The sequence below is a fragment of the Pteropus alecto genome, unplaced genomic scaffold, assembly GCF_000325575.1.
Source record: "Pteropus alecto unplaced genomic scaffold, ASM32557v1 scaffold95, whole genome shotgun sequence".
Taxonomy (NCBI): Eukaryota; Metazoa; Chordata; class Mammalia; order Chiroptera; family Pteropodidae; genus Pteropus; species Pteropus alecto.
The window spans coordinates 17,049,339-17,073,569 of record NW_006441071.1 but is presented as its reverse complement, the minus strand read 5'-3'; the positions used below and the strand labels follow the sequence as shown (position 1 = coordinate 17,073,569).

The following is a 24,231-nucleotide window of genomic DNA, read 5'->3' as shown; positions in this document are numbered from 1 at the left end:
GGCCATGTCAGTACTGTTGACCGTGTTAATTATTCCTTCTGCCACAGTTGAATAAGCTCTGTTTCTCATATTGAGCAGAGAGCCCTTAAAACTTAAAATTGCCTGTGGTTGCCTTTGTTCCTTAAAAGAGGCCATTTTTCTCCAGGAGAGAGTTCATCTAGCTGCAGTAAATTTCCTCCCTCCAACAAGTAGGAGTCAGAGGTAGACTGCGTTTCTCTGGGGAACCAAAACTGTCACAGCTGCAGCCATGGAGAGGAGGAGGAGCTTACACTTTCTGCACCATCCTTTTCTGGTCTGGTTCTCTAGAGAGCAACTGTGGGGACAAGGTCACCAGAAGGCAGAGTTTGCAGAACCTCTTTCCGCCATTCTCTCTGCTATTCCTTTAAAACCGAGGCCAAACTTGTAAACTGGGAGAAAATGAATTTTAGGAGGTTCTTGGAAAGTTCTGAAAGTTAAATTTAGAACTTTATGTGTCCTGCAAGCCTGCATCCTGCAGGCCAGTGAAAAGGCAGGGTTTGCTCTGCTCACCAGGCCAGAGGCTGCCTGTATGCACAGATGTACAGGTGATCCCTCCGACACCTCATCTGCTTGGAGCCCCAAGAAGCGTTTTTTTTTCCTTGGGGTTCATGTTGGGGAAGATGATGAGAAAATGGGGAACAGGTGTTAGGACAAGTGTGGACCTACAGATCTTACCCCTTGGTTTCCTAAGCAGAGGACAAAAATGGAGTCTTGGCTCCAGACTTGGGAAAACTGGATATGAATCCTGCCTCCACATGCTGGCTGTGTGGACGCTTAACTTCTGTAGGATGATAGTGCCACCCTCTTCAGGCTACTGTGTGGCTGTGTATAGATATTGCATAAACACCAGCAGCTGGGGCATTTGCCATGTGCATCCATACATGATGGTCAGCAGGCTCATATGTTTTAGTTCATCTGTCCACTTGTGCCTCTGATGCCAGAAGCAATGCCTCACTCCCTTTTAGTTTTACATCAGGATGCAGGGTGGTGGTCCTTGATGTGACTTGTGGCACACGAAGTCACCAGATTCTCAGAGTAAGGAAAGTTAAGCATTTCTTTTCCCACAACCAACCACAGAGAAAGTACTACTATCACTGTTAATTAGCTGCTTTTCACAGAAACCAGGGAAGGTAGGGAAAAGAGAACAGGTTAGAATTGTATGTTTTAAAAATATCTCTCTAGGGATTTTGTTTGGATTTGTTGTTTTTCTACCTGTCTGTCCAATGGGGACAATAAAACAGAATCACAATTCCAAAGTCTAAAGAGCTCTGAGAAAGGGATTTTTGTAGTCAATTTGTTGATAAACCTGCCCTGAACTGCCATGAGGCCATTTATAGGATTTGTCTACCTTACCATGAATCTTACGCATTTTGCTGCAGGAATATTACTGTGTTTGTTGATAGGACACGTCCCTAGGCTCTAAAAGAGTTCTTATACAGTGTCTGATATAAGCACGCTGTTATCCTTCTAAGATCTACAATTTTCTGAATTTTGAAACAGCCTCAAGAGCTTAGAAGGAAGATTTGTGGACTAGTCACACTTAAGCATCAGTCATAGGCTCAATGCGAGGATTTGTCATGGTCCTTGTAAAGCATTGAACGCAGCACAGGCACGTAAGTGCTCGGTTGCTGCTGGCCGCCCCAAGTCATGATGTTGACGGATTCATGCAGGGAAAAGTTATCAGAGCCCAGTGCAAAAGGAGGAACAGTGGGAGCACAGTTCCCGTCCTGAGCTATGTGACATTCGAGTCTGTGGACTTCAGTCTTCTCACCTAGAAAATGCACAGTTGGACTAGGTCATGGTTCTCAGCAAATATTTTATAATGTCCCGTTACCATCCTAAAATGAAATTCATAGATAATATAACCTCCCCTTTTGAAAATATTTTTACAAAATAATATAAGTCAAAGGAGAAACCAAAGGGAACAAGCTAAAATAACATTGTACTTACAACAATATGTAACTGTTTGGGCTCAACCAGTCCAGGAGGAATAATGGAGTCATCAGGTGCTTACACCTACTTGATTAATAAGTTTGGATATGAGAATACAGTATTTAGCTAAATATTGTAAACACATTATATTCGACATTTCGAATTAAGGGCTAACTGAGAAAACAGGTAAGTAGATAGATAAACACACAGGCATACAGACTCACCCTACAGGACAGCAGACGTGCAGGCTCATAGTGATGTGATTTGTTGGCTACCCAGATGCCATGATCAACATTCATGCTAATGAGTTTTCAGTCATGAAGCTTACTCCTTGTAAAGTGCTGGACAAAACAAAATGCCCTATTCTCTCAATTTACACAAAACTTGTGTTCTTGGAACATTCGGTGTGTGCAATTAAAGTCTTTGTGTTTTAATATAAATTCAAGTTGAGTCCTGGACCCAGATAATTAGACCCAGGGATTACATATGTATGAATATGTAGTGGAATATTTGAAAATTGTGTAGGATATAGGATGATTCATTGTGTAGGACTGTCCTTTGCATGGTTGTAAGTATAGCATCTCTGACTCCTGTCCACTGATTGCCTCTAGTTCCTTTATGGTTATTGTTGTAATCAAAACTGCCCCCACTAATTTTGAAAATGACCTCTGGCAGACATTAGTGCCCCATGTAGACCCACTGGCCTCACTGATCCTTAGGGCTCCGTGGTCCTCTTGGGACTCAGGCTGTCCACCAGCAGGGCTGCCCTGTTGACCTCTGTCTTCCTTCTCTGGCTGTATTCTAGGCCCAGCTGATTGCACAGTCCATAGGGCAGGCATTTAGTGTGGCATACCAGGAATTCCTCAGGGCCAACGGGATTAACCCTGAAGATCTCAGCCAGAAGGAGTATAGTGACCTGCTCAACACCCAGGACATGTACAACGACGATCTGATCCACTTCTCCAAGTCGGAAAACTGCAAAGATGTAGGTATTTTCCTGAAGCTGTTCTCCAAGTTGGGCCAGGCGGGTAGTGCGGGGCAGGGAGGGGTGGGTTTTTTTAGTACGTTGCTAAGGGCTCAGGCCTGTCTCTGGCTCCCCTTGCATGAGGCCCCGTGATTAAAGACTGCAGCGGATGGCCATCACCAGTGAGGCAGAGTGGCTTCTGCTCTCAGCAATCCTGAGCTAAATTTGGGTTGGGTTCCAGAAGCAGACAGGCCCTGCACTCTGTCCTTACCACGTCCAGTCTCGGACAGGGTGTAGAAGAAGTGAGATGATGGTGCTAGTACAAGCACTAGTCAAAGACAACTGAGGTTGGCAAAATGGAGCAGATCAGGAGTTTCAAACAATAAATGCTGCATCCCTGCAGGGATGGCCTCCCTGCTTCAGACCCAGCTCTGCAGGAGTGTCTGGAGGAAAATGGGGCCATCCAAGTTAGTCTGAAGGTCTGGGTTTTCTTTGGAAAGTGGAGGGGCACGCAGAGGGTTGGGCCAAGTAATAGGAGCTTGAAGGTCAGAAAGCTCAGCAGTGGTCTGGGAAACCATGCATGAGGCAATGTAGCCCGAGTAGGGGGTGCATGTATGAGGGACAGGAAGAGGCCAACATGAATGAAGTTTGGGTCAGAACTGAAAGGCTTAAAAGTCCAGCTGAGCAGCTTAGATTTTATCCAGTAGGTAAAAAGTACCCTTATAAGAAAGTGATCTTTTTATCCACTGTATGTTAGGTGTCCTGTGTTCCCTAGAAGCAGAGCCTGAGCTAGGAATTTTCGTTCAAGGAATTTGGGAGGAGCGTGCCCTCTGACAAAAGAGTGTAGGCAACAGGGTAGTGGGGATTAGGTTCTAAGGGGGAATGTGGCCTTGCTGGAGATGAGCTTCCTTCCGATCTGCAGGGAAGCTTTGAGTGACAAATCACAGGACAGACATGTCCCACATTGGGCCAAGGGAGCTGGCAGGCCTTGATGCCCTGTGTGGATCAGTCACTGACACCAAGGTCGGATGGGGGTGTGTCAGTGTGCTCTGGGTGCCATAACAAAGTACCACAGACCAGATGGCTTTGGCGACACATATTTATTATCTCCCAGTTCAGGAGGCTGGAAATTGGAGATCAAGATGTCAGTAGGGCTGGTTCCTTCTGAGGACAGTGAGGAAAGGATCTGTTCCAGGCCTCCCTCCTTGGCTCATAGATGGCTGTCCTTTCCTTGTCTCTTCATGTCATCTTCCCTCTATGTGTGCTTGTGTCCAGATTTCCACTTCTTATAAGTACATCAGGCATATTGCATTAGAGCCCACCCTAACGACCTAATTTTAACTTTATATCCTCCCTAATGACCCTGTATCCAAACAAGGTCCCATGCCGAGGTCCTGGGCATTAGGGCTGTAATATATGAACTGTGGGAAGGATATAATTGAACCCATAACAGGGGCTGTCTCCCATCTGGCTAAACAAAATCCTCCTGGGAAGGGGCCAGCTGTGCGCTTCAGCAGCCAGGGGAAGGGACATCAGCCCGTGAACGTATGTAAAACCCCAACAGCCCCACACTACGCATGTTTGAGCATATGTATATCTGTGAACAGGAATAAGTAAATGCACACACATTCTTGTTGGACGCTTCCAAGAAGTGTCCTACCCCTTTGTGGTGTCTCTGAAAACCTTACCAGATGGCAGGTATCCAAAACTAACTGCTGTCTTCTCTGCCAAGGAAGGCCACAAAAAATTATACGTATCAAGAGCACAGTCTTCTTGTTTGCGTTACCAACCTTTTGGTCGTGATAACTTTGGCATCTTTTTTTTTCTTTTTTCTAAGCTTTCTCCTTGCAGAGAAGTGTTTCTGTGATGTATATTTATTTTTATTTTTAATTCAAGGATCTTAAACGTTGCAATTTGTGAAGCACTGTGGAATAGGGGAACCAGTGCATAGAATCCAAAAGTTATTTCTGGAAACTGTAACTCAACACCAAAGCTCCCACCTACACAGTCTCTTCCTCCCCCACCCCAACACCCCCACTGGGGGACTATAGAGAAGAAAACCATGGTGCCCTTTGTGGTTATATTGCCAAGTAAAGACCGCTTATGTGAAACAAGAATTACAAAAAAGGGGTATAGGCTTGTGTTGAATCATTTCTTACACACTCCAGTGCCATGGAATGTAGAGAAGACAGAACTCATTTGGATTGGAGTCTTCAGGGAACTGTCTTTAGTCAAGACAGGAAGAGGAGAAATGCTTTGATTTCTGTCGTTGCCTGAGATGGCTGCTGATTCAGGCTGTGTTTTTCTCCTTTCAGGTTTTCATAGAGAAACAGAAGGGAGAAATCCTAGGTGTGGTGATTGTGGAGTCCGGCTGGGGATCCATCTTGCCAACTGTGATCATAGCCAACATGATGCATGGAGGGCCTGCAGAGAAGTCGGGGAAGCTGAATATCGGGGACCAGATCATGTCCATCAATGGTACAAGCCTGGTGGGCCTGCCTCTGTCCACCTGCCAGAGCATCATTAAGGTACCTGGAAAGAGGGGAAATCAGCTTCTGTTGCAGACCTGAAATGCCGTGAAGTGAGACTACAATCCAGTCATTAATATCTATGAACATATTCTAATCATGTGCCCGTCACAGGCATCACTAATTAATCACAGCACTCTTCCCACTAAGCCCAGGCTGAGCAGAACTGTCCTCAGCTCAGTAATCCAGACAGTCATCTGGAACAGGGATTCTTGAATCCCACTCCCCGGGGACACTTGGCAATGTCCAGACATAGTTTGTGATGTCACAACTAGGGAGATAGAGATGTTCCTGGCATTCAGTGGGTAGAGGCCAGGGATGCTGCCAGACATTCTCCAGTGCACAGGACAAACCCCCTAGCAAAGGGTCACCCAGCCTGAACAGCCACCGTGCTGAGGTTGAGAAAGCCTGCCACAAAGGAATAGGAGTTCGGATGGGAGAGAGAAAAACTGAGTGAGGAGGTCAAAGATGGAGGGTTCTTGGGGACTTGGAAAGGTAGGGCAGGGGCCTGGAGGTGAATAAGCAGAACCTCCTGAGAACTGGCCAGGCTGCCTAGCAGTGCCCAGGCCTTCACAGAGTCACCTCCCTCCCTCCTTACAAGCAGCGCATGAGGGAGGGGGATGGCAAACAGCCAGTTCACAGAGGAGTCATCAGAGATATGAAGATGACTTGCCCCAGGTCCCATCAGCCCTAACAAACAAGCCCAGATGCCCCTCTCCGTCCTTCCGACTCCACAGGAAGGGGCAGAGGAGATGAGGGAAGCTGAGACCCATGAGGGCAGCGCTGACTTTCCCTGGTGCCACATGGGGACTCATCTTCTGCCCGAGGGATCACACATCAAGGTGGAAACAAAGCTCACTCAGAGTACTGTCAACCCTGAGCAGTCAGCCCTAACAAACAAGCCCAGATGCCCCTCTCCGTCCTTCCGACTCCACAGGAAGGGGCAGAGGAGATGAGGGAAGCTGAGACCCATGAGGGCAGCGCTGACTTTCCCTGGTGCCACATGGGGACTCATCTTCTGCCCGAGGGATCACACATCAAGGTGGAAACAAAGCTCACTCAGAGTACTGTCAACCCTGTCTGAGCAATTTGCTAAAGGGAAAAGGTGGTTTGCATGAGTAGTTAACCTTTAGTGTCTGTACATGGAGTCTCTGGAATCAGAAAATTAAAAGGCTGCGTGGTGGTGAAAGAGAAACAGCTGGAGAAGACGGAGAGTAAGAAAACCAGCGCCTCCGTGGCCGGGCTCGAAGAAGTACTTAGCGGGCAGGCCCCAGTGAGACACAGCTGCCCTTCCTCAGTGCAGCCCTTTGTCGAGGGGAAGAATGTGACTGGCCCAACCACGGGCCCCCCGGCTCTACTGCTTCCAGCTAGAATTGCCGTACCAAGTAAAGACAGTTAATATGTTTTATTATTGTTTTTCACATCCTCTAGACAACACACCCTTTTGCCCACACCTGAGCAGATGCTCACACTGTCCTTCCCCATCCCCTTGGGGCATTGCGGGGAACGTTCTGGGCTGCTTCATCGTTTCACGTTAGCATTGCTTGTTTCAGTGTTGTGTCAGTGCCCCTCGCAGTGAATTTAACAGGCAACTCTCGTCCAGGTAAGTCAGTGCTTCGCAAACTGATTTGAAGCACTCCGGGATCTTGTTAAAAATCCGGGATCTGTTTTTGTCTAGGGTAAGATTCTGCATTTTCAACGAGCTTCCGGGTGATGACATCACCAGTCTTCAGGCCGTGCATTGAGGAACAGGGTCTAAAGCCGCTTGTTCCGTGTCTTGCCACTTTAATGCATGCTGACCGTTTTTCCCCCTAGCCATAGCAAATAGAATACATTTCTGGAATAGAGTTATAGGTATTGAATTATTTTAATTGCTTTCTTCCCTGGCTCTTATTTTTCCTGTCGTGATCCCTAAAGCGTAATAGTTGGTAGGCAAAGCATGTCTGCCTATTCATTGCCGCTGTTGTTCTGCCCTCCTGATTTTTTCTTTTTTTTAAATTTTATTTTATTATTAGTTTCAAGTATACGGTATATTGGTTAGACATTTATATAGTTTATAAAACGATCCTTCACTTGCTCTTTCTCTCCCCTGGCCCTCCACCTAGCCATTACATTAACGCTAACTGCATTCCCTATGCCATGCTCCCCATCCCTGTGACCATCTATCAACTACTGATTTGTACTTTAACCCTTCACCCCTTTCTTGCAGCCTCCCAGCCCCCCTCCCCTCTGGCTGTCACCAGATTGTCCTCTGTATTTTTGAGTTCGTTCAGATTTTTTTCTTAAACTAGAGCACCGCTTCCCCTTCCTGCCACAGGATCATCCTGGTTCTGCTTTCCTGTTGCCATAGATACCATTCTGGCTTCTCTCTTCTCCCCTCCCCTCTCCCTTACCCTTCCCCTCCCACCAGATTTCTTAATTTGCTGCACCATTCCACCGTTGTCATGGGGACGAAATGACCGTTTATTTAATTGGCACCTCCAATAAAATGGCAGCTCAAAAGCCCAAGCTAAGGGGACCCAACTTGAAGCATTGATTAGGAATAGTAGAGCAAATGCATGGTCTGGTTATTTCAAATTGTCATCTGTCCAAGCCTCATCATGTAGCACATTTCCTCAATCTAGACATTCTTTCACTGGGGGACAAATCAGGCATCTTAAATCAATTCGCATAAAAGGAAAGAACCCACCACAGCAATGTGAACTTTTTAGGTAACATCGAGAAAATAGTCATTCTCTTGCTTTTCAGTATGCTCTGTAAGGTTTCCTGCACCTCACAAACATTTCTGAATAATCCCAGTGATTAATGAGTGTGAGCATTTAAACAGGTGGCTTTGTCTGAAGAGCTGTGATTCTAACTTGCTCCCCTGTCTTCAGCATTCTCTGCTCCTGTTTCCCATACTTTCCTGGTCTCGTGGTGTGATTGTGGAGAGAGAGGTGAAGGGGCGCAAGCCCTCTGGCTGCCCTGTCCTGTGCCACACAGCCCTCCCATGAGCTCCCGGGGGCTCCGCCCCACCCACTCTCAGTGCCTAGTATATTTCTTGGCACATAGCAAATGATCAGTAAATATTTACTGATTGGGTAAATGAGAAATAGGAAGCACTCAGAGGAAAAAAAAATATATGCATGAATGAAATCTGAGCAAACCCCCCCCCTTTCTGCAAAAGAAGCCTATTTTTAATTTTAGAAATAGGTATTTCTAAGCTTAATGATTGAGATGTGGTGTTATCAGCAAACACATTTAAAAAAAAAAAAACATGAAAAGGAGTGAAATCATAGAAATTAGAAGTGGAAGAGACTTTAGTGGATGCCGCCTTTGTTTTGCCAATGAAGAGATCGAGGTGGAAGAAGGGGAGAGCGGAGTGTCTAAGACCCCACAGAACTGTGGTGGCAGAAACACAGCTTGAGCTCGGGTCTCCAGACACAGCAGTCTTGTTCACCAAGCCCTGCTGTTAGCAGCAGAAAGCCAGAGCACCCCCGTCAGCGTGGACGATGGGCCTGCTGTCTGGTGGAAGACCAGAGAGACTTGGTGTCCACTCATCCATTCTTCCACTTTGACATCATCTCTTGAATCAGGGAAGTTTCCTGGAGAATTCTGGAAACCACAGAGAGACGCTGGTAACAGCTGCCTGTGTGTGTACACCAAGTCACCGTAAGCCAAATTACAGGCATCAGGAGGCTCAAATCCCACAGAAGACAGAGCAATTCAGAACGCCAAGGAAACAGGTCAAGATGCTGGAGGTGGAAAATTCAGTGGAGCCCCTCAAAATGCACATGTTGAGAGGACAAACTGGAATCAGTCAAAGTCCATGGGAAGCCAGCAGCAGGAGCCCTGAAGAACTCTTGCCAACTAAAAACGCGGTGCCGTGCAAGGGTGGAATAGGGGACACGGCAGCACAAGTTCATTGTTCTGTTGTCCCCCCAGCTGCTTCGTTGAGCAAGCTTTACTCATGCATGACACACTCTCTACCGTTGTCGATACGGAGAATCACGGTGTAGGAGAAAATGCTGTGGGTTTGAAGAGAGAGAGACCTGGGATTGAATGTTGCTGTGGGTGAATGAGTGAGTTTAGTATCTGTGAGCCTCAATTTCCCCTTCTATGAAATGGGCATAATTATAGCTGCCAGTTTGTCAACAAGATTAAAAGAGATAGCTCCTGTGACTCTCCAGGTCAGTGCCTGGCAAGAAGTCAGTGTTCGGTGACAGGTGGTTTGGCTGGTTTTATCGTCAGATAGGTTTTGAGGGACAGTGATCTTAGGGCGGTCACACATGGTATAGTCATGCAGATGGCCCGACTAGGCATCAGGCCAACCAGCTCTCCCACAAGCAGTCACCCCCATCCTGATGTTGCTAGCCCCTGCTCTCTCGGAGCACGCTGGCCACAGGTGTGAGTAGTAAATGGACATCATTGGCTCTAATCGTCCTTTGGAGAAATTAAGTCACCTGGGTGCAGGTGAGTTTATTGTTCTGCAGTGGTCGTCTACACCAGTTCTCAGAATTGAGTGTATCACTGAGAGTGTGTATCAAGTCTCCAGGAAGACTTGTTAACACACAGATTATTGGGCCCCACTCCTGTAATTACTGATTCAGTAAGTCTGGATAGATCCCAGACTCGATTTCTAACAAAAATGGCCAGGTCTCACTGCTGCTGGTGTGGAGTCCCCTCTTTGAGAACCACTGGTATATACTAGTTAGCCAAATATAATAAAGCCAGACAACCAGAGGCAAAAAAATAAAAAATAAAAAAGCCTCTATCCATCCATCAGTCTAAAGCATATCTTAGTTACTTAGAAACAAAAGAGGTACGGGTCACTTCTGCCACTCAGAGAGGCACTCTTGCCACCATTCTGTTGGTACAGAAGTCACCTAATTACGAGTTTCACTTCCTTGCTTGGCAAGGCGCTTGTGAGGAAGGCAGAGGCCTGAGCAGGAGAATCAGCCCAGCCCTGACCTTCCTCAGAGAGAGGTTTCGTAGACTGGTCGAGGAGTGATGGTTGGCAGTGGTGGCTGTGGAATTTGCAGATTTCTATTTTTAGAATAAGAGGCAGTCCCCTTCAGACCGGAATGGATTTGTCACTCTTCTCCCAGGCTTTTCTTTCCACTTTGCCCATCGAGGGTACACACCGGGCCCGTTTGTGAATTGACTGGGTGCTATCTCGATCAGTAGTGTGGACTTAGGGGAGTAGAGCCCACCTTTTCCTGAATACCTGTCCCTCCTCTGGTGGCTACTCTCCTTGGAGGAGAGGTTGCTCGCCCACCTCACTGCACCAGCTTCTTCCTAGCTATTAGGAATAGCTTCTCCCTTCCCCTCTGACCCTGTGGAAGAGAACCATGGCTGGTCTTGAGCAGTTTCCTGGTCAGCTGGCCTCTCTAGGTGGTAATCCAGGCATTTCCCATAGGAGCGCTGAGACCTCCCCACCTCAACTCTTAAAGCAGGGCCTCCTACCACAAGCTCTGTGGTCTATTTACAAGGAGCAAACATATCTTTTTTTCTGTGTGCCATGACTTGAATGGGTTGAAAAACACCCGCTGCAAGCCATTTGGCCTGGAAAATCCAGTGTGCGGCAGTTAGCCAAGACAGAGCAGGAGGTCTCTGGGGGACCTGGGAGATGGGCGTTTATTCCGGGGCTGGATTACATTTGTCTGGCACCCTCCCCTTGAGGCGAAGCTCACAAGTTGGTGATAGGACCTATTGGAGCAAAACCTTCCCCTGCCTGGGTGAGGTAGAGCGGAGCTTTGTGATGACTTTGTAGGAGTGCTCCTGGATGGACCAGGGCTCTGGTGACTGCCATGCATGTGAAGGAGACAGGAGGACGGGCTTGAGCTCAGCTCAGACCAGAGTGGAGTGGAGGAGGCTCTCTAAATGGGCTCTGGAGCCAGACCAAGTCCCCATTTTATCTTTACCACCACCTTTCCTTCTGTATTCCATTCTGATTTAGAGGGAGGGGCGTCTCAGCAAGAATTGTGAAACTGCAGACACTCTCCAAGCCTTCTTCCTCCTCCCACCAGCGCCTTCATTCATTCTCCCAAGGATGCCTTCACTGAGTGGAATCCTCTCTGCTCCCTGCTTTTCCCCAGGTGCTTGCGAGAATGTTGATAAAATCTCTTGCAGTGATATTCCATTGTATATACGTACCACATCTTTATCCAGTCATCTTGGGCATAAGATGAAATACTGCCCTTTGCGACAACATGGGTAGATCTTAAGAATGTCATGCTAAGTGATATAAGTCAGATGAAAAAAGTTGAGAACCATATGATTTCACTCACATGTCAGATATAAAACAGAAAGCAATAGGCAAACAAGAGAAATAACTCGTGGACACAGACAACAGTATGGTGGTCACCAGAGGGAATGGGGAGATGGGGGAGGTAGAAAAGGATAAATGGGGTCAGCTATATGATGACAGTAGAATACTTTAGGTGGTGAACACACAATGCAATAAACATGTTATAGAATTGTACACTTGAAAGCTATGTAATTTTATTAACTAATGTCACCCAATAAATTTAATTAAAAAAAAAAATTCCCTAACAGGCAGAGAGAAGATGGGGAAGCAGGAACGTCAGAGACAGAAAATAAGCCTTGATGAATTGAGCCAGTGGCTGCGAATTAGACGTTCTTTGTTTAGAAGAGGAGGGATTACTACAGTTTGCTTTTCGGAGAAAAGTCTGTTTCCCACTTGTCTGTTTACTGACCAAGAGAAATATTGTGCACCCTTCATCTTTCAAGCCAAAAAGCACATGTGACAGTTTTCCCCTTAGTTGTACAGACAACTACTTTTATTCAGATCCCTTGAACACAGCCTGTTTTCCAAAAATGATGATATTGCCCACAGACGTGAGTCTCCACACAGGACGAAAGGGGTTCATGTAAAGCAGGTGGTATCTCCCGAGCTGATACAGTCTAGCACTGGATTGCGGGTACTTTGGGAGTTGATGAAATAACAGAAGTCTCTTTGGGGCCTCTTTTGCCCTTAATGCTGTCTGCTCTGATCCCTTCTGTCTGTCTCGGTGGTCGCCATGTCCACTGTGCTTTGTTCACTTTTTAGGGCTTGAAGAATCAGGCCCGGGTAAAGCTGAATATCGTGAGGTGTCCTCCGGTGACCACCGTGTTGATCAGGAGACCAGACCTCCGCTACCAGCTGGGTTTCAGCGTCCAGAATGGAATCGTAAGTACAGCTCCACACCCTCCCTCTTCTGGCATTCATCTTTCCAGATGGAAAAAAATATGTTCTTTTTCCTACTTAAATTTCAGTTAATTGTAGGTAATCAAAATTTTAGTCCAAGTATGTTTAAAGGTTTAGAAATACACATTTGAAGTTCCCAATTGGAATTAAAGTAGCCAGCCCACTTTATCTGTTCTTTGTGCCTATGGAGCCTCATTTGCTTTTGGGAGAGGAGCCTGGGTTACTCCTTATAGTTTTGGTCTGATGTCATGTTTATCTGCTTATACTTCCTTGTTTGCTTTGCTCATATTTGAATAATATTAAAAGTTCCAATATGAAGAGAGAGTCGCTATGTAATGGATGTGGGTCTGTGGGAGCCTCATTTTATTTAGTGTGGGGAGCACCTAAGGAATGCTTTGATTCCAAGTACGTGACAGGCTGAAGGTTTCCACATATGCTCACACACGCGGGAAGCATGTTGTCATAAGATGTCACCGTCTCATCTGCATAAGCTTTTAAATAAAGGTGCTCAGTTTGGGTGAAAAGTCAACTTTGGAAATTCAAAACATATTCTTTGGGGAAAATTCCGACTGCTTTGTGTGTGAGGTGGAGGTGGCCGTACCCTGCAGTCCCAAGCCCAGAGCCCTCCAAATAAGAAATGCAGGCTCATGTCCACCAGCCTGCAGCCTCTGCCCACCCACTGGGACAGAAACCAGCCACATTGTCATTTCTGTGAGATGGGATTTCGATCACCGGCCACTAAGTTAGGAAAGCCGAAAGGAGCAGCTCCTCTCCAGCAGGCCACACTTAGGGACACATGGAACTGTGACCCTAAAAAGTAGCTGCTAGCATCATTCAATTTGACCTTTGAGTCTCACAGGTGACCGTGGGAGATAATATTCACCTGAGTCGTACAGGCCGACAGTTTGAACACACTGGCAACTCGGCGACAGGCCAAACAGCCCTTTTTACCAGGACCCAGCTGGGATGCAGAGTAGTCAGAATTCAGTCTGTGCGGAATCCAGGGATGTGCTAGGTTCCCTAGACTGCGTGAATGAGGTGGCCATGTGGGCGTAGAGGACCCTACTTGTGAAGAGAAACAAAAAGGTTTAAATGCCCAAAGCCTAACTGTGGCAGCTTCTCAGAAAGGAAAATGCAGGGGCCAGGAGGTTCCAGAAGAGACAGTCTTCTGGCCCCACCCAGTTCCTTGCCCAAGACGGGTAACTTGGCCTTTGACTGACAGATCTGCAGCCTGATGCGAGGGGGAATCGCTGAGAGAGGCGGCGTCCGTGTGGGACATCGGATCATTGAGATCAACGGACAGAGCGTGGTCGCCACCCCGCACGAGAAGATCGTCCACATCCTCTCCAATGCTGTGGGGGAGGTAGGAGTGGGATCCAGGCCTGGAGTCCTCTGGTGCCCCTCACCTCATGCTCGCCCGTGCCCTGACCAGGCTGTCCAGGAAGTGTCCTTCCCAACCCTAAATATTCCTCAATCAGAACAGACCAGATTTTAAACCCATTAATGAGAGGTGGTCTGGGAGCAAGTCCATGAGATAAATCAAGCCATCTTTAGTCTTCCCTTAGGATGACTTGCTTTTTTAAAATTCTTTTTTAAGTCTATAAGTTTCAGGTGGTCCGGTATTATAATTCAACAACTACAAAGTGGTCGCCCTCAAATCTAGTGACCATCCATCCATCACCAGACAGTTGACCCCCTTTAGTCCTTTACCCACCCCCCTTTGGCCCAACCCCCTTCCCCTCTGGTAACCACCTATCCTCTGTATCTATGAGTTTGTTTTGAACATTGAAAGTATGCTAAGTGAAGTTGAAGAGAAAGACAAATATCATTTGATCTCATTTCTACGTAGAATCTAAAAAAAGAAAAAGGAAAAACAAACTCATCTTTTCTTTTTAGCCCTCAGATTAGTGCAACTTCTCTCTGTGGCTGCCCAATTCTCTCCATTTTCCCCATCTAATCTCACCAAAGGTGCCTCCTGGAAGATTTTAGTCTTCGATTCATGTCTAATCAACAGAACAGGCAGTCTCCCAGGCCCGGACTGGGCTTAGGTCAGAAGGGCTGTTCCAGAGCTGATTTCCTGAGCTGCCCCAACCTGTCAGGGAGGGCGAGAGGTGGGAGCAGTTAGAACCCCACAGCCATTCGACTTCTGTTTAAAGAGTTCTCTCCATTTTTTAAAAAAGGCCTGCTGAGAGCAAGAGCATTTGACTGGGAAAATAAACCTTACCAGCTTTTCATGGCGATTCTGTTGCCCCTAACTTTTTAGAAAGCCTGCAGACTCCACTCTGCCTGGAGGCCACCTCGGTCAGGGCCCTGTCTGTGGTAGGGTTGGGGTGGTAATCTTCAGATCCCCCCATGGTGAGAAATGCTGTCTCTCCCCCCAGCCCTGGGCCCTGAGCCTCAGCCCCTGATAACATGTGTTCTGCCCTCAGATTCACATGAAGACGATGCCGGCTGCCATGTACAGACTGCTGACGGCCCAGGAGCAGCCCGTTTACATCTGAGGCCGCGCCCAGCGCCTGACAGCGTGCATGGAGGACTCTCCTCGCTCGTGGTTGTGTTTCTCGTGCTGCATCTGTGTGCCCACTGAAACATTTCCTTCTCATGCCCAGCATTCAGTCTCACACAAGGAGGAATCTGCAAAGACCTCTTTGATCTCTCTCCAGTTTGCTTTTTATTTTACCACCAGGGGAATTTTGTATGCACTCCCTTGAGGATAGAGAGCAGCCAGTGTCCACCTGGCATCTGGGGAACCTATGGAGGGCTGTCACCGCCCAAGGGAGCATCCTCCCTTCCTAAGAGGTGCAGACCTCTTCGAAGGAGCTCCTGGGGGCAGCAAAGGAGCTGTTTCAGCAGTGCCTACAATTCATTCACTGATGTCTGCTTTCAAGTCAATTTGTAGGAATATGGTAGTCACAGGGGAACAGCCCCTGTCTTTAAGGATACACCCTGCCCGCCACACACTTGAGGCACCACACATTATTTCTGCCCGGAATTTCTGAGCAACCTTATTCCTCTTCTATAAATAGTTTTGTTTCAACATAATTGTGTTTTCTAATAGGAGCCTCCTCACCCAAGGATAGAAGGGGAACTGCCTTGGACAAGGATACCATCGTGTCGTCGGCAATTCCTGGGACATCTATAGCTTCCCTAGGTTGTCCTGAGGTTACAAAACCGTTAGGTAAACATGGGCAGGTGCTCTCTGCCTCGCTGTATGTCACACACCCATATGCGCACACAGTCTCACTTGCATATATATCACCCTTCCCTCCTCCCTAGCACCCAGAGGCACATGGAGCCCCTGGAAAACCCACATTACCTCTCTACAAGGCCCCTTCCCCTAGCAGGTGAGATCTGCAGGGGCCGGTCAGCCCTGTCCTGAGAGAGACGCCTCTTCTGTGGCTGAGGCCTGGCCCTGCCAGCACCCTTTTGGCTGCAGGTGTTCTCTAATGGACTCCACGCCCCGTCCCCCTACACACGGAGTCTGGGTAGGTCAACTGCTTACCTTGAAGGTGAGGATGCAGTGCAGTCATGTTACACTTCCTGGCCCAAGGCACGACCAGCTTTCTTCTCTGCTCAGGGCCACTAGGCAGGATGTGACATTCGAAAGGCCAGAAGAATACATAAACCACAAAACTAAGGGGACAATAATGACCTCAAGCTACACCTAAGAATCCCCAACTGTGTTCCAGAAGCATCATCTTGCTGCCTCGTGGGTCTGAGAGTAATTGGTGTGGAATGTTACATGTTTTTATCAGGTGCTTCATGTTTATGGGTTCTGTCTCAGTTCAGTGCAAAAATTTTAGTAATATTATTCTGAGCCAGTTTTTACTTATTCTTGGTCCAAAGAGCATTTTGTTTTCATGTGGATGGGGTGTGGCTTGGTTTGGTTTTTGTTTTGTTTCATTCATGACCTCAGCAGAGACGGGGGAAGAGAAACTAATATATTTTATAATATTAATGTAGCCCCTGTTCTCTGCATCTGGGATATTTATGTGGAAATAGGAATTTGGCGAGCACTTATCGCATAATATATATTTATAAGCCGAATGGAGGGATTTAGGGGGAGGGAGAAAAGTGAATGTAAAGAGATTAGGAACAGAAGGCTTACCCCAGAGAGCTATGTGCAGTCAGGTCCCCTGGGACCTCTGTACCTTCTGAGTTTTTTTGTTTGTTTGTTTGTTTTTTGCTTAAGAGTCAGGAAGCAAAGGCATCAGCGGCTCATCTCTCAGTGTGTGGTACGACAAGCCCCGAGGAAGAGGGTCCGCACCACCCGGATATCCTCTCTGGGAAAAGGCCGCCTCCTCCGGGTGAGCCAGGCGGGCGGTCAGGAACCATGGCTCCAGGGTCCCCATTTACCAAACTGTAGAGTGTCTGATAATATAACTAAATACTAAAGAGTCATAAGTTCATCTTTCCTCTGCCCACAAGAGAGGGTGAGTGAAACATGAATGTTGTCACTGCTGGTATTTCAGGCGTCAGGAGGCTTGGAAAATCATCGGAGGGCTCATGCCTGTCTGCCCTCAGGGTGACCCAGGGCTGTGTGGCCAAGTACCTGTTCAGAGGCCCGCCCAAGATTGGCCAGGGACGGAAGCTCTACCACCACATCCTGTGCAGCCTCCCAAATAATTAGAACCAAGTGTCTTTACCCAAAGGAGAGGGGAGAGAGCATAGACTTTCGATGCTGCTGCACACAAATCATAGAAAGTTTGGTGCTGAGAATGCCAATTTGATAAGTTCTCCTAGAAGAGAGTCTGTTAACGCTAACATATTAGCCTAAAAGGTCATTTATCTACCATATACCTTTGTGTTAATAAAAGTGACTCCTCCCACCCAGATAGCTCCTGTTTCTGGAGCTCGGTATAAAGTCACCTGGCTGAAGCGTTTTCCCTCTGCTCCCACTGAATGTAGGAAGTTAATCTACCTTTGGTTAACCAAGGAGGCAGAATCTTAAATGTTAGTAACTCTGTTTTTGCAAGTCCCATGGGAAGTAGCCATCAATATCCTTTGACATCTCAGTATGTATAGTTATATATGTAAATATCTGAATACTCCGTGTAATGGGGAAGGCTATGTACAGAGCATCTCAAACATGATGTGGGCAAAAAGCCACTGTCACTGCTCAGCTAGGACATGCTGATGATTCAGCTTTGGGGACAGATCCCCAGATTGGGCTACCCCTCCTGGTCCAGCCAGGGTGCACCAAAACCCACCCCACCTCTGCCTTCTCAGATTCGAACATTTCAGGGAGCCACCATCAGCCTCAGGTTCCCGAGAGGAAGAAGCCCCCAGAGACCGATGCCTGGAGCCCCGCTCCCGCTTTCATCAGAGCGGGCTCTGTAGGGCCTGGGGCACATCATGGGGCTGGGCTCCAAAGGCCCTGCAGACAGTTCTATGTGAACATGGTCCCCTCACACCGGCCTAAGGGTCCCAGAGTAACCTACTACCTCCCCCATGGCTCCTGTCACCCCCATGCCCCATCCACACGCAGATGAAACCCATCCACAAACCCTCGGGTCCCTTGACCCATGGGTGTGGCTGTTACCAATGTTTACAACCAAGGGCCACCTCCCCTTAGATGTGTTTACTCTCCCACTTACGAGGCCGCTTCTTGGTTTGAGTTTGTCCATCTGCTCCTTCCCTGGTTTGGCCGACTTGAACACACATGACCCTGAGTCTCCATCCCCATTCTTCAAGGCAGCGTGGGAGGACTGCGTGGCACTCAGCACAGCCCCTAGAGTATGAACTTGTACTATTGTTCTATAAAGAGGGTGAAATAGAGCTTATTGTAAAACATTGGGAGACGTATAGTATTGTATTTGTAACAATATTGTTCTTTGTATACACAAAACAACGATCTCTATATATAAATATAAATAAATATATAAATAAAGTATATATACACGTGAGCCTGGAATGTGGACGCCGCACACCCGCTGAATGTACTTCCTCCGACAGTCTGGTCACCGGGCCTGCCCTCCCCTCCGTAGTGTTTTGGGGGTTGTGATGTATTTAATGTTATCTTTATTTAACTGAACGCTAATGTCTGTAAGAGTTGCTGCAACAATAAACAAGAACTTCACCTCTTGGCCCAGGCTGAGTATCTTATTGTTTCAAGGGTGGGACAGGATGGGACCCAGGCAGGGGGCAGATTTTATCTTTATCCTCAACAGGCCACCTCCTGCCTCTCCCGTAGTGCCTGCTTGATGCCCAGAGCCTAGGTGTTTCTAAATGGACATATTTGATGAAACTGACTTGGTTTTAAACATGATAGTCTGTATCACCCGTTACAGCTGATATTCCACAGGCTCGTCTGCCTCCTTAGAGCACACTGGGTGGGAAAAAGGAACCCTCCGGATTTCTCAGAGAAAGAAGGAAAACAGTAGTTACCTCCCCCAAGAGATCTGCAATGAGGGGAGGTGGCCTTGGTTAAGTGGACAGTGGAAGGGAAACTACAGTGGCGGGGGCCTACCGGAAGGTTCCTGAGGAATTGCTGGAAGGTTCTTCTGATGCACTTTGCAATTCCACGTTGAAGCTTTCCAGGTATGACCTCCCTGCTGCTGAGGGCATGCTGGGGACACTGGACCCTCAACACAGAGTATCTGGCCCTGTTTCTAAAGCAAAAGGCCCTTAATGTTTTTTGTCTGCAAATGCCACTGCCCCATCGATCGTCCTTGTGAAGCCCAGTCACAGCCTTTGAGGGTCTGGGGATTGGGGCTGCTGCTTTGAAAATTCTCTGGGGCCAGGAGACCTAAGAGGCTGACAACTCCAGAATTGCATCAAGAGTTTATTACGAGAACTTACAGGAACTGTCTTGAGCACCAGTGAGAAGGTGATTTTCATACGGAAAGAGGACACAGGCCCGATGTATGTAGCCACGTGGCACTGGCTAATACTGGGGGCTTAAGTCATGTGGCATGTGCTTGTTAAGAAATGTATAACCCAAGGAAGTCAACAATATGCCTATTTACCTATGCAAGAGCACTCCCTCCACCCCTCCTGGCATGAACTGGTGGTCAGCTTGCTTCACAAGATGGTGACAGTCACGTTAAGTATTGGGAATCATTTCACCCAACCCTCCAGCCTCCGTGACCAGCTCTTAAAACCTCACGTGACCCCCCTCTCCCATGATGGTCCCTGAGCCTCTAAGAGGATGAAGAAACAGATAATGCTTTTCTTGACATCAGTTACCCACATTGGGGATGATGTCCAAACAGTAATACAAACACATGCAAGAGAAATAAAAGAGCGATAACGATGACAAAAAGTACAAGGAGAAGTCGTTTCCACCAGCATCCCCAAGCACCAAACCAGTGTGAGAACAGGTCTCTAGAAGAACTAAACATAGGCACTTGCCCACCTCCCCAGCAGGAAGAGAAATTGCACGTTCGAGCACATGGGTGTGACCGTGGCAGGGACAGGTTGGTGTTGAGTGTGTCGCCAACACACTCAACACTCGTTGAAGGCAATGGCATAAAAATCAAGAAGCTAGGAGAAATTAAAAAGGGGTTCACTTGGAACCTGTGAGGGTGCAGGCGGTCTTCCCTTCCCTTTAAATAAGGCCTCTGGTGGTCCAAACAGCCGCTGTTGCAGGCCTCTGAAAAGGAGGGTCACGCCACACATGTTGACCTCGGGAACTGGGCACCTGAGCCGACTGAAGGGTCATTATGGGGCGAGAAAACCCGATTAGGATTCATATTGGGGCACCTCTAGGTATTTCTTCGGTCATCTGGAATGCATAGCGTGTCTTTAGAGGTCCAGCTTCCAGGAGGACAGGAGACCAAGTTAAGAGGTCTGAAGACTCCTCAATATGGAAACATACTCAATCCAGCCAACTGGCACCTTCCATCTTAAACCCCAATCAGTGGTGCCTTGTCCAGGCATCAGTTCCAATGGGGTCTGAAACTGTAGGGCTCATTGCCCTGTCAGTTCCTCGGGGGTGGTTGCACAAGGCACCTCCTTTCATACCTGCATAGTGCAAGGACTTCCTCAGGTGTTCCCAATCCAGCATCAGCATAACAGTCTGCATGGGGTTAGCATTAAGAAGGATTAAGGCCGACTCAAGTACCTGCGTTCACCCAGCCAAGGAGCCTTTTTCTAACAACAGTTGTATCTATTGTTTCAGCAAAACCATTTTTCCTTTCTATTGGCCCTGTGGCTTGAGGGTTGTATGGTAAATGGAACCATCTCTCAGTGTCATTATCTAGTGCTCATTGTTGGATGTCATATTCTGAAATGAGATCCTGGATCACTATCTATGCGACATGGGTGTCCATTCTAGTGCTTAGTTTGAATAACCCTTATATAGTTTCCTTTTGATTAGCCCGCCTATGAGGAAGAACCTGTAACAGACAGGGTCTATATCTACACAAGTGAGAGCATATTTTGAGCCTCTGCTAGGAGGCAAGGGGCCAATCTAGTCTACTTACCAGTCTTTTACTGGGTCGTTAGCTTTATGCATATGTACAGGTTGATGAGGAAGCTTACTTTCTCGTTAACGGGAGCAAACTTGGGAATATTGTATAGCTGCTAAAATGTAACTGTATAGGCAAACCCGTTCCCTTTGCCATATTCCATCCTACTTTTGCCCCTTGATGTCCAATTTTCGGATGGACCAAGTGGGCTAACTCTGCAGCTTGTGTTGGCACCAAGGCTTTAATCTGGGCCAAAGCATCTGCCTCCAAATTACTAAGGGAAGAAATATGAGAATGGGCAGGGACATGAAACACACTGAGATCTGCTCAGGGGCCTGCAATCTGTCCCAAATAGCTTTCCTAGTTGCTGGCCCCAAATGGGTTTTCCTAATAGAATCTATTATTTTACTGTTTGCAAAATAAGAGCTGCCTTGTATTTTATCTACAGCTACCCCAGCATCAGGCAACCAAATAATATCAAGAAATTTTACAGTGTGCCCTAGGCCTGTATCCTTTCTGTATTGATTGCCCATTCTTGGTCCTGGAGGCAATAGTGCAAGGAATCAAGAGTTTCCTGTGAAAGTTTCACCTGTTAACATGATAGCATCAACACAATGGGCCCATTTCACAGAGGTCGGGAAGGGAGAGTGACAAATCTCAAGCCATCATGCTATGGCAGGTGGTGGGGCTATGTAAATGTCCTTGAGCGAGCACAATGAAAGTCCTTCGATGTCTTTCCCATGGGTTCCAGGCTTTTTGCATCCCATCCCGGCTTCACGACTATTGCCTGTACCCTGTGCCACTAACTTTTTTCCTCCCGATTTTACAAAGTGGCAAGCTGCAGATTCTGTTTTGGTATCTTGTTCCTCAAACTTCTCCGCTAAGTTAATAGCCGAGATGGAGGTGAATGAATGTGCATCCTTTCCCAGAGTTCCTCTTCTAGTTTCCTAACTTTTCGCCTTGTCCTTTAAAAGGATGTCAGTTGCCAAACTAACCGCCATAAAGTGGCCAGCCCATTGGAGTGTCCTTCCTTACCTCAGTGAGCCAGAGACACGCAGCAAACAACCCCTCCAGCCCAGCCAGCATTTTGGGGGCATCTGGTACCCACATGGTGGGTCACAACCATCTGGACAACCGATTCCCACACAGTGGTCAACGGCCAACTTGGCATTTCCCCCTCAGAAGTCCCTTTTCCCTTTCCCATTTCTCCTGTCTCCTGGCTGGCTGTGAAAATGCCCCAGCTGTGAAAATGCCCCAGGGTTGGAGGAGAAAGAGGCTGATTACATCAAGAGTTTCTTAAGGGAACTTAGAGACAGAAAGGGACTCAGGTGCCAGCAGGACAGTGGATTTCTACACGAAAGGGAAGGCGTGATAAATGTAGTCACTACGTGGCCCGTGCTTGTTAAGATCTGCATGATCTGAGGCAGTAAACAACTTAAGGGGCCCGCTTACCTATGCAAGAACATTCCTTTCAGGTGAGAGGGGCCCACCCCACCTGGGGTGAACTGGCCATACTTGCTTTGTAAGATAGCATTGGTGGGTTAAATCCTGGAAATCATTGCTTCTAACAGCTACCAAAAGCTCTGGGAGGCACAGCTTGTACCTTTTACCCCAGAGGACCTCTTCTTTCTTTTGCCCCCTCTCACGGAGAGCAGATCTCACCACACAGAGATGTCAGCTGTTGAGTAAAGTGGAAAGAAAACACATCTCACTGATGTAGGGAGAAGTCCCAACTTGGAAAATGACTAACAGCTGGTCTTCAGAGCGCCTTCTATGTGCCAGGCACTGCTCCAAGCAAGATACAGAGATTAACTGAGTTAATCCCCTCCGCAGCTCTAAGAGGTAGAGGCCACTATTATGCCCATTTTACAGGCGAGAAACCGAGGCGCAGATTGTTCAAGGACTTAACATTTATCTTTCCAAGTGCCCTGTTCCATCAAAGGCTAGTGAACTCAGCATTATACCACTTCCTCTCTGGGTTCTTAAAATTCTTTCTTGCCAAATTTTTACCTTTTGCAAACCTCAATCCTGTTCCATCAGAGCTGCCCCACCCTCAGGCTAGGCTTTGAGCTCTAGGTGCGGGAGGAGGGGGGCTTTGCTTTTCCACTCCTCCTTCCCTCTCTGAAGGTCCCCTTTAAGGGGATGGGTGGGAGATGGACAGAGATTCCCCTGCTTTAGGTGTTGCTCTTGGAAAGGTCATGGGCCTCTCCTTGTCTGGGTCCTTCTGCTAATCCAGTTCATTGACTAGGGGCTCAGTCTAGACAAATGGTGAGCAACCCCCAGGTCTGGGGTTTCCTCGAGCCCTCAGCCACATCTCCCAGATGATCCCTCAGAACACAGTTCTCCAAAGGGTACACTTCAACCTGAGCTATGTCCTCAGCAAGTCTGCAGTTCACAGTCTCACCAGCCAGCTCATGAGCTGTCCATATTCCTCACCCTTCAGAGGGAAAGGCGAGGGGCCCTTGATCCTCTCACTTGGCCGAGCCATGAGCCATCTGTCTCCATCAACTACAGTGCTTTGCTTTCCACTGGACCTGTCCCTCAGCCACGTTAGGTACGATGGTCAGCAGCACCTCATTTTGTTGTGGGGGTTGGCTCAGGCACCAGAACTTCACAAGTGATTCTTGCCTTGGGGAAAGAGAAATACTTCTCTTTCCTTACCACATGGGGAAGAGAGGGGAATAGAGAGGGCTCCTTTCCTGAGCTCTGCAGTCCCCCAGATGGCAGCTCTCTTCTGTGGTCCTCTTATGTCACCAGCATGAGGTGGGAGAGACAGCTGGTGGTAGAGCCTATTCATTGGCACCTCTCAGCAAGCCCCCTATAGGTATGCTGTCCCCTCTGGGAGATGACTGTCCCCTGTGAGTGGTGCCTGCCCCCATAGTGAGACTGCCCTTACCACAGAGAGGGGTGGGGTGAAGTGGTTTATGTAGGTGGTTGTAAGAACTCTGGTGCTGCGTGTTTACACGCACTACACACACACACACACACACACACTTCATCACACTCAGTTCACACTCATCACCTCCTTTGAGCTCCCATCCTAAATCATCCGTTTTCAATCAGGAACCAGTTTGGCAGGAGCTAGGTTTTGATGCCCTCTGGTGGAACAATATGAGAAATGGCAACTCCAGATAACTATTTAGAATCCTAAAAGGTGGTTGAGTGAATGAGAACCATAGCCACCCATCT

At 47.7% G+C, this 24,231-nt stretch overlaps 1 protein-coding gene across 1 annotated transcript in view; it reads left to right on the top strand.

Moving 5' to 3' along the window:
* APBA1 (amyloid beta precursor protein binding family A member 1) overlaps positions 1–18,717 on the top strand; it is a 188,639-nt gene extending 169,922 nt beyond the window's left edge. Inside the window, exons 9-13 of the mRNA XM_015594562.2 lie at positions 2,756–2,935; positions 5,230–5,442; positions 12,494–12,613; positions 13,854–13,994; positions 15,061–18,717. Coding sequence (XP_015450048.1) covers positions 2,756–2,935; positions 5,230–5,442; positions 12,494–12,613; positions 13,854–13,994; positions 15,061–15,132 — 726 coding nt within the window. The 3' untranslated portion in view covers positions 15,133–18,717. The remainder of the gene's footprint in view (positions 1–2,755; positions 2,936–5,229; positions 5,443–12,493; positions 12,614–13,853; positions 13,995–15,060) is intronic.
* Positions 18,718–24,231: the final 5,514 nt, after the last annotated feature.